This window comes from Aegilops tauschii, chromosome 6 (genome assembly GCF_002575655.3).
Source record: "Aegilops tauschii subsp. strangulata cultivar AL8/78 chromosome 6, Aet v6.0, whole genome shotgun sequence".
In the NCBI taxonomy this organism is placed as follows: Eukaryota; Viridiplantae; Streptophyta; class Magnoliopsida; order Poales; family Poaceae; genus Aegilops; species Aegilops tauschii.
In genome coordinates, this window is record NC_053040.3 from 289,436,240 (window position 1) to 289,446,380 (window position 10,141).

At 47.7% G+C, this 10,141-nt stretch overlaps 1 protein-coding gene across 1 annotated transcript; it reads right to left on the bottom strand.

The window, feature by feature from the left end:
• Positions 1-1,780: 1,780 nt before the first annotated feature.
• On the bottom strand, positions 1,781-9,808 carry LOC109781437 (fimbrin-5-like). The gene is made up of 11 exons (XM_073501387.1): positions 9,614-9,808; positions 9,335-9,508; positions 8,963-9,210; positions 8,676-8,847; positions 4,819-4,857; positions 4,624-4,698; positions 4,425-4,541; positions 3,957-4,168; positions 3,657-3,722; positions 3,520-3,587; positions 1,781-2,196 (listed from the first exon to the last, which is right to left on the bottom strand). The coding sequence occupies exons 1-11, from the start codon at positions 9,698-9,700 to the stop codon at positions 1,781-1,783; spliced, it is 1,674 nt and encodes a 557-aa protein (XP_073357488.1). The 5' UTR covers positions 9,701-9,808.
• Between the last annotated feature and the right edge of the window lie 333 nt (positions 9,809-10,141).

The window sequence follows — 10,141 nt, forward strand, 5'->3', positions numbered from 1 at the left end:
GTCGGTGACTTGGCCCTCCAGGCCTTCCAACCTCTACGAAAAGACAAGGAAAGACAAAGGTTCAACAACCACAAAAAGGTTGGGCGCGAGTCCGCAACAGACATCACACCCAACCTTAGGGACTACTACTAGAGTCACAATAAGAAATCAGCAAAAACCCTCAGCTGGCAACTAGTCTCGGCCAAACCTCCAAGTCCCTCCAGCGTGGCGCTCAGCTTCCCAAGGACATCCTATGCTCCCGCCACTGTAGCAACCAACGGCGAGGAGCTACAGGAGCATATGGGCACGTGGCGGCAGCCCCCATCACCAGTCTCGTGGTGGGGCGCGACCTGCAGAGGGGGATACCACCGGCTCCACCCAAAGACGGGGCTGCCCTGAGATCGGCTAGAGGTCCCGTCACCAGCCTTTGATTAGGCCCAGACGAGGACCCTGTGGCGACCTCTACGACTATGAAACCAATCACGAGCCAAAGTCGGAAGTGCGCAGAGGTCGAACAGCTCAACATAAGATACAAAGACGACAATAACTACAAAACCTTACTAGTGAAGTGGGGTGATCTCCTCGGTAATCCCCTAGGATATGCCTTGTAACTCTATTTTATTCGCGTTCGGCTGCCCCGAGGACAAGCCCTCAGAGGCCACGCTCTCCCTATGAAGGTGAAACTAAACATCACCAAGAGCTTCATCACGAGAAAACCTTGAAGCGATGGAAATATAGCGAGCGGGATCAACAAGCTTCCGCCTCCTTGGCACTGGTACTACCACTGGCACCACGAGCTTCAGGGGGGAGCATGGGTCGTCTCGGGGTTGGCGGAACACCGGCGCCTCCGGCGCCTAGCTAGAGGGGACATCCTTGGATCCTGCCAGACCCACATCCTCTTCACGACGGATTGAATCGAGAGGCCCTCTGCGGAGATTGGCGGTGGACTCATTCTCCATTTCTCCAAGAAAGAAGGACGAGCCATCGTCCCCCAAGGCATCAGCAACTCATTACAGGCTTGCACAGGAAGCATGTAGCTCTCCACCCAGGTCCGTGCAATGTGAACCCCCTTCAAGCCTCTCACCTTTAAGCGAGCAATGGCGACCATTAGTAGCTCAGAGTCATTAGGGAGATCGTCTGAGGACTCCCAAGAGTTTAAGCGCATCGGGGAGCCGCCAAAGAAGGACGACAGGCTGTCTTAAAGCCCGGACACACAAAACCACTTCAGGTCCCCGTCGACTTCGGGAGGTCCATAGGGAAGAACGGAGTGAAAGGACAGTTAGATGCTCACCTCGCTAAAGATCACAGACGATGCCCCCGCTCATCTGCGCCTTGACACAGAAGTACCGACGGAACAAGTTAAAATGGGGGGTCCCTAGGAAGCCTTCGCAGAATGTGATGAAGTTCGCGATATGGAGAATGCTCATGGATTAAGGTGGTGAGGCTGACAACCAAAGAAAAAAGAAGCCCTGCACGAACAGGTGTAGGGGAAGTCGAGCCCTAGACCGAAAAAATAAGGTGGAGCATGCGCTCGTCGGTATGCGGCGCCGCTGAACTCTCCACCAATAGAGGAATCTGGTAGGCGAAATGCAGAGGGAATGACCCTTCTTCCTTCAGCTTCTAGACCTCTCCATCTGAGGCAAGGGAGCAAGACCACAAGCTGACGACCACGTCGGCCTCCTACTAAGATTCACTGGCGGCAGTGGTCTCCCTCTTCCTTTTCTTCTCGTCTTCCTCGGTCGCCTACACACCTCTGTCGCGGCCACGGGAGGACAAGCTCGTCCTTCCCATGGCTTTTCGCTCACGAGAAGAAACTGCGGGCCCGAAGACCATGAATGTCGCAATGGCGGAGGCTGGGAGAAAGACGCTTGGGCTGGGGCGCAATGACGAAGATAGTAATGAAATGGGAAACATCTCCCTCTCTTCTCCACTCATATGTCCAACCACAGGGCGCGCTAGGAATCGAGGCATCCCAACGGGCCACGTACCCCCACTTTCTGCTATAGTTGCCACTCTGCGAATTGTGGGCACGAGAATCTGGGCAAGTTTGCCACAATGAGCGAAGACCCAACTGGCTCCTCGATTGGTGCTGGCAAGGCAGTTCGCGAGTGTGGCTCATCGCAAAAGGCAGGGGTAGGCCAAATTCTTCCCACGCCATGAGAAACGCCAAGAGAACATGGGGGTCCGTGATGCTACAACTACGGCTCTCCCCATGGGCTGGATCAAGATTAAGATATCCCGCAAATAACAAGCTTCCAAGGGCCCAATTAAGTAATCACTAACAACTCCTCGATCGAGCTCCCAGAAGGAGCTTACATAAATAAGAAGACAAGAGACCGTCGGCGGTCTCAAAGACTTCTCTTGCGACCTCCGCCATGTTCGGGGACTAAGTGGCTCCCTCAAGGGGGCCCGGCCTCGGTGTCCATCGCGGGACCACTAGGCCCAAGGCAAAGGAGAAGCCCAAAGGGAGCGTCGAAGACCTTCTAGACCTCCAAGACAAGGGCGCAACGCTGAAGATCGCATCTACCATCGTGTAAACCCTTGACCTCCTTGCCTATATAAATGGAAGTCGGGGAACCATCTAGGGCATCTAATCTCAGATAGCAACTTTCGCTAGCAACCTCATATACCATTGTAATCCCTCGCACGAGGTACCCCTCCACTATGAATAAAAAAGCAAGCATGACGTAGGGTATTACTCTACGGAGGCCCAAACCTGAGTAACCTTTATGCGACCTCCGATCCGAGACTTCCAGTTATGCTTGGACCCCTACCAAGGGATCTATTGGTATATTGCACCGTTAGTATCCAAGCGAATGGACGTTCCTTGCATGAGGCATGTTTGAGAAAACAATGCATGAGGCATATTTGAGAAAATGCACCGTCGTGGAGTGTTCTCTCAAAAAACACTCGTTCCCTCAAAAAACCACTCCCAGAGAACGCACATGATTGCGTGCTATAACAGATATATTTATCATGCTATTATAGAAAGATTTGCCATGTGAAAGAGAAAAATTGTCATGCTAGCGAAAAGATTTGTTAATAATTTTCCTCGCTGCAGTAGAGTAATTTGCCATGCGTTTCAGGGATTTGTCATAATGCAGTAGAGAGCCAGGCTAAAGAAAAAGGAAGACTTGCCCACATGTTAAAAAAATTGCCATGGGGTAACAGGACGAATTGTTGTGTACACAGAAGAGTTGTTATACATTCTTATAAGTAAATTGCCATGCTACATCGTAGGGTGCCATGCTACACGCGGAGTCCTTCTCTCTGGATGGTGTATGTGAACGAATGTTTGCATTGTTCCTTCGAAAGAGTACATGGGAAACAACAAAAATTGCCACATGTCACTGCTTTGAGGTCCGCACTCGAGATCAAATATACCAGAGAGCATTCCCTAGAAAAAGAACACTTCTAGAAAACGTCAGCTCATTAGCTATTCCGGTTTTTCTCGCGGAATTCTGTTTGAACCCCTTGGAAAATTTCGCCGGAGGTAGAGAAAAAACAAATGCGACTGGTTCATCAGGTAGCAAAAAATACCATACGTAGTGGAAAGAATCAGGGAGACGTAGCTTTTTGTTTTGTCAAGCACCACCAGCAGAACCGATCTGGAAATGAACGTATGTAAGATGCCAAAAATATATTTCAAGGCTAAGCTGCTGATAGAAATGACTAACCCTGTCCTAACATCACCAGGGGTATCTTCGACGACAGGAGCCACATTGTTCGATGATAAACCATTTCTGCACAAGTTTGAAATCATTTCATAATATGCATTAACCTGAAGAAATTGTTTGAAACAACGACATTTCCACAGTTACAAAGTTGTTTTGATTTATTTGTGTTTTAAGAAACATATAACAGGTGGAAGTGGAACAAATCCTCACAAACTGATGATATTTCTTTTAGTTTCTTGCATAAAACACTAAGGGGCCAAAACAGATTTATCAGAAGAGAGGACAAGGAGAGATCAATACCTGTGCTGGAATATTTCTGCAACAAATGCCAAGTTGAGATTTGCTGAACCCTCAACAATATCTTTAGATGTTACATATCTTGTACAATCAAGCTTTTCGGCGGTTTCAAGCACTTTCTTTGCCCTTTCTTTAGGATCTGTAGTTTCTATCAGGGTCGTTGAGCTATGCTCGGGAGCAAGGGCACTGAGAAGGTAAGCATACGCTTCACCATCCTGCAAATACATCATACAAAAGCATAATGAAATCTTTTGTATTAGCATTTATGAAATAGCCGTCAATATCATAGAATGATTTAACAGGGCTACATAAACATGCCATAAAAGTCATAGTGTTTATTCCCGCAAAAAAAGTCAAAGTATTTACCGTCGCTATGAAAAAATTGCATAGAGGTTGTGCATTTTTCAGGTCTGTTTTGTCTTCTAATAGGTGTAATATCCATGAATAGTTGAATACAATTGATATACATACCTTAACATCAGTAGAGAAATTTGTTACAGTTTTTTTGTACCCTGCTTTCTTGATATGGAAGTTCATCCACTTGAGCAACATCTTATCTGGTGCTAAGTTGACAAGCTCCTCTGCTTCCTGTATAACATCATGTAACATAATTATCCAAACTTTGCTAATGCACAAGCATGTACATACAAGTTCTCTCGATGATTTGAACCTTGCTGTTATCATCAGCCACCAACTCCAACAACTCAGGTGTTTTCTTCAGATTCAAATCAGCTAAGAGTTGTATCTGAGAGAAGTCCAACGAAACAATTTGGAAAGATAGCATTCATCAATGTTCTAGGTAACACTATATTGCTTAAAAATTATTTAGTAACTAACTCAGTGATGGTGGTTGTAGAAAACACACCTTTATGATTTGGGATAGCAAACCAAGAACTAGATGAGGCTGAAAAAGGAAAAATACTTCAGCGGTACAAAGTAGAATGATTTTTGAGTAATAAATATATTGCTAGAATCTTTACTCATACATAACATGCGAGTTGGCGATGGTACGACATATCCCATCGTATCTTTTTTTCTATCATCCTAAAATTCTAACAATGTAACGAGGAACCGCTCTTTCACACCTTTTTGGAAAATTTATGACAACCAAAACTAATTGAGACACAAGGAAGCTTCTAAGAATTTAATAAAATAAGCACACTCTCTTTACCACCTTCCTAAAAAACCTGTAACAGTTAAGGAAACTAATTGAGACACAAACAAAACAAAGCTTGTTTGTGTATAAACAATTTAACCACCTCCCTGAAAAATCTCTAAATAAAAATGGAGCTAAGAACTTGTGCTTGCAGAGACATTGTATAGAAATCATTCTGTGAACTGGACCAGGCCGATGACAACGCCTTAAGACGACCGGCTACGTTTTTATCCGTTGCAAAGCACATTTATGTTTCTGGTATAGATAACCTTTTTTTGTCCAAGAATTTGTCGATACCAAAAAGGTTAAGAGCCTCAAAATAGAATGCTCCCCAAAGATTAATTTGATAAAATTTATAACTGCCTACATTGTGCACTTCAAAGATCCGCACAAACTAGTCCAGAAATGTTATTATGTACTATATTTACCCTTCCCTGAAAACCAACTCAACTTCTATTCTGTGTGGTGACTGGTTGTTGCCAAAAATTCGCCCACCTAACCACAACGAGTGACGCAGACGGAAATCTAGCTTCCGGGGCAGCCCCCATCCAACCTACCTATCCTCCACCGCCTTTGTCGGTTGGTGCGGCAGCGGCAGGGCCTCTCCGCCCGACGAGCGACTGGCGCAGGATGCCGCCTTCCGGTGGTGGCGTTGGCTGCCATGGGGCACATCAGGGTGGTCGTCAAGTGTCTGTGCGTCGATGTCCTTGGCCCGCTCAAGGTGCGGCGGTTGCGGGTGGTCTTCCTCTAGGTGGATGCGTGTGGGCCGACCTCCGGCCAGATCAGTGTTGGGTGGTTAGCGTGCGGCGCAGTTCGCGGCGGCGGCCTGGTATGACTGCCTCGGCACTAGACTATCTAGTGGTAGGTTGGGTCGTGGTGGAGCTCTTGACCACGGCGGTCTGCCCTGATCCTTTATGTTGGCTCTTGGTGATTGCGTTGGTCGACGGCACGGCCGCGGCAGCTCGGGTGGCGGCTCGCATTTGACGGCGGGGTGCAGAAGGTGATGGTGTCCCCCCTTCTCCTGTCCGGGCCAGCAGTGTGTGGACCGTTCGCGTGACGGAGGTGGTTTTGACCAAGAGTTTATGCTCAGGCAAGCTCCAGGCTTCCGCTCCGGGTAGGTGAGGATTGGCTCGGTCCTGGTGGCGGTCAGTGGCGGTGTTGTCTGGGGTCCTCCCGCCGGTGATGCGGGCATGGGGCAGTGCGCTGCTGTGGTTTGGTGGCGGTGCGATGCGGGTCGCTGGCGCAACTCCGGCGCATGACCTCGTCCGCATTCATTCGGGGTAAACAGGCAGAAACCGCGTCCCAACGCGCGGGAGCAAACCGAGAAATGTCCGTTCTCGGTCTGCTTTTGACACATTCTCAGCCTAAGTTTAGATCGTGTTTGTGGTCAAACAGACACGCTCGGGCGGTCGCAACGCGTGCCCTTATCCGTCCTGGCCCTCCCGTCGATGACACACCCGTCCCTTTTTCCATTCCCCCTTCCCCCAAACATTGGTCGCACACCCCGCCCATCTCCCTTCTCGTCCCTAGCCGCCTCCGTCGCGGACGTGTAGCAGCCAAGCACGACCGTGTGCTCTCCACACCATGAGTTGTCCAAACCCCCGCCCCCGCCTTTAGTGCAACCGGCGGCCTGATTTGGAGCGGATCTAGCTGGATTTGTGTGCGGCAGGCCACTGGAGGCCGCAGCGTGCCATGGACTGGCCGGGTACCGGTCTGCACAGCTCCGGCAATGCCCCTAGACCACATGCAGGTACTGACTTCGCCTCTAGCCGCTCAGATCTATCTCGTCGGCGGTTCGCCGGCAAATACACGAACGACCGTCGTCCGGGCTCGGTGCTGGACCAAAGGCTCGTCGGCGCACCATTGCCACTCATAAAGTGTGATGACTGCCCAAGGAAGGTCTTGCGCCATGTTCTACAATGCCGGAACATCTCGGATGGGTGCTCGTCAAGTGCTCAAACGATGGGGTATGTGCTACTTTAGCTTTGGTTGTGCTCTCAAATTCGGCTAGTTTTACTTACACTCAAATATTTATTGTGTAGGATGGATGCAACTTTTGGTATTGGAAAGAAGAATACATCGATCTATTGATAGAGCGCAATTTAATAGATGTTCGTGCACTTGTTGCTTGAATAGAGGCTTTAGATGATACTAGATGTGAAGAAGCAACTCTACTTCTTTAGACGCGAAGAAAAAAAAAGCATTCAAGATCAAGACTCCGCATATCAACAATGAATGCATCGAGAAGGCACTAATCCAAGTTACGGAGCAGTTATAGAAGTTGGATATTTTTTAAAATGCTTTCTCGTAGTTCTTGTTTTCTTTGGGCTTGTTATTCTAGCCAAGATTTGGTGAATGTATTCCAATGTATCACAAAAATTGTTGGTGAAAATAATAAGAAAATGAGGAAAAAAATTCTATGGATGAGATGCGGCTGCGCATTAGGCGCCCGGCCGACGCAAACCCAAAACCGGGCGGACACGGCCCCATTCCGACCCCAAAGAAGGAAATCCGGACAAAACCGACGCCCGTTTGGGGTCGTGCGTTGGAGTTGGCCTAAGTGGGCGGTGCTGATCTGGTTCGAGGTGGTGGGCAACGCCCAGCAACACGCAGGTACGACGGAGTGATTTGGTTTCATTGGGTTGCCTTGCGTTGTGCTCTTCTCTGTTGTGTGTTGGTGACGTCGGTCCGAGTTGGGATTAACGGATCGACACCGGTGGTCGGGCAATGGCGGCATTTGATCTTGCTCTGTGTCGGCCGTCAGCAGTCACTGGGTTGTATTCTCCCCGATCCACCGGGACCGACTGGGAGGTAGCTGTGGGCGCGTCCTACCGTGGAGGCACCAACTCTGACCCGGTGATTGATGTCGGGCTAGGAGTGGATGGAGGTGCCATTCACTCCTATCATGGTTGTGTGGTCATGAGATGTATGGTTGGCAGTGTCTAGGAGCATGGATGTCGGGGCGGCGGCCCCTTATAGTGGTCCGCCTATTTTGGGTCTTTGACAAGCATCATGGAGGCGGAGGTGGCTATGTCTCTTGGTCGACTAGGTGACGAGCGGTGTAGTCGTGTGTGGCCCCGACGCGTTCTCTGTTGTGGGCAGTGGCGTCGACCAGGTCTGTATCTGGTGACTTGTGCTCATCGCGGTGGTTCTGGATGCCTCGTGGTGGCACTAGTGAGCTACTGAGTGAAAGATCCATGCTTTGGCGTCAACGAGCGCGGGTGTCGTGCTTCTATGGAGGACGTTGTTGTGGTTCTTCTCTCCATGCGAGGATTCTGGGTGAAGACCCTTATCCTCGTTTCCCCTCCTGATGTTGTATTCAGGCATGCTTATATTATCTTTCGGTAATGTAGTCGTGTGCTTTTAGGTTGCCTGGATATCCCGGGATACGTTGTGTAAAAGGGCTCCCTCGCTACTTTGTATCGTTCATCCTGTACTTTGGTTTGCTAGTTCAAACTTAAATAGTAAATGAAGGAAAGTCATAGATCAAGATCAATAGTAACAAAAGAGAAGAACTTGAGAAATAGTAATAAATTGTATTGATGCAATAAAACATAGAAACATACTCTGGCTTCAATCAGATCTTGTGTCCCAATGTTAACTAGAGTACAACCAATTGCCTCGGCAGAGTTGAGACAAAGAGTGTGGTTCTCATTCCTCTCCCATGGATTCAGATCCTTCTTTGTATTGATTGCTCTCTCATCTATTGTGCCGGGAACAGCAACATTGATCAACTTGCTGATTCAATACAAGGTAAGGAAATAACTGCCTTAGAAAATTTGTTAACAAAAAAAAAATTAAGAGATGTTGTGGTACTAAAATAATACAATAAGCATTTAGAAGAACATCTCACCAAAGCAGAACACCATCCCCGATAAGATTAAATAAATCATTTGATGTTGGATCCAATGGCAAGAAATTCTTCAGGAAAGGGTCGTCCCCGAGAAAATTATTGATATGATTGACATAAGAAGTTTTTTCAGACTCATTAATGACGTGCAAGAGAGTAGTGGTCGATGCCTTCAAAAAGGACACTGATCCCTTCAAGTTCTTTTGGCCTCCTGATTTGGTGGTTCCCTTAGCTTTAAGGCTTAAGTACTCCTAACATATTGCAAGATTGTACAACTCATCAAACAAAAAGATTCATACATGAGTGAAAATGTGGAATGTTTTTTGCGAAAAAAATCAGAATCAACAAAAGGTATGCCAAGATGATCCAATGTACCCTAAGGAACTGCTCAAATTCAATTGGCTCGTTCATATCAGGGTAAGACTCGCTCAAAAAGTTGGTGATATCCTCCTTGGTTAGAACCTCCTGAATACCCCTAAGCTCCTCCATCACTGGCGGCAAATCTTTTATAGTTACATGCTCGGCATCCGATCTCTTTGCGGAAGTGAACTATATCGTGGAACATAAGAGGTAGCATTGTGATTACACAATTATGCAAAGAAAACAACGCGACTTTTCAAAATGCATCAAGAGTGGCCTTAAGAAAGTGCTTACTTTTGTTTGGAGCGTTCGGAGCTGCACTTGGGTGAATTGGCTCTGGAGCCATGGATCAGAGACAAGAACACCAACGAAGCTAGACATTGTCTTCTGAATTCAGTTTCCCTCTCGTGCTAAATTAATTCATGCACCAACTCGGCTGTTGTTTGGACCTACAAAAACCAACCTTTGTGATACAAAAATCTTTTTAAAGGCTTTGGTCTTTGTTCTTCCTGTCTTCCTTCCTCCAATACCCGGAAACTATTCACTCCGCATGCATTGTTCCCAGCTCCAAGCGAACTCCAAGAACTATGGGGAAGCGAATGTGTGGTTGGATTGCTGAGAACCATAGGATGGTAAGAAAAAGGAAGAAGCTAAAATGGTGGCTCCATTTTCGACCTCCCGCAAATGCCTAGAATAGAAAAGCAGATAACCTATCTTAGAACATGAAGCTTCTACGGAGGACACCATCTCTCTCTCTCTCTCTCTCTCTCTCTCTCTCTCTCTCTCTCTCTCTCTCTCTCTCTCTCTCTCTCTCTCTCACAC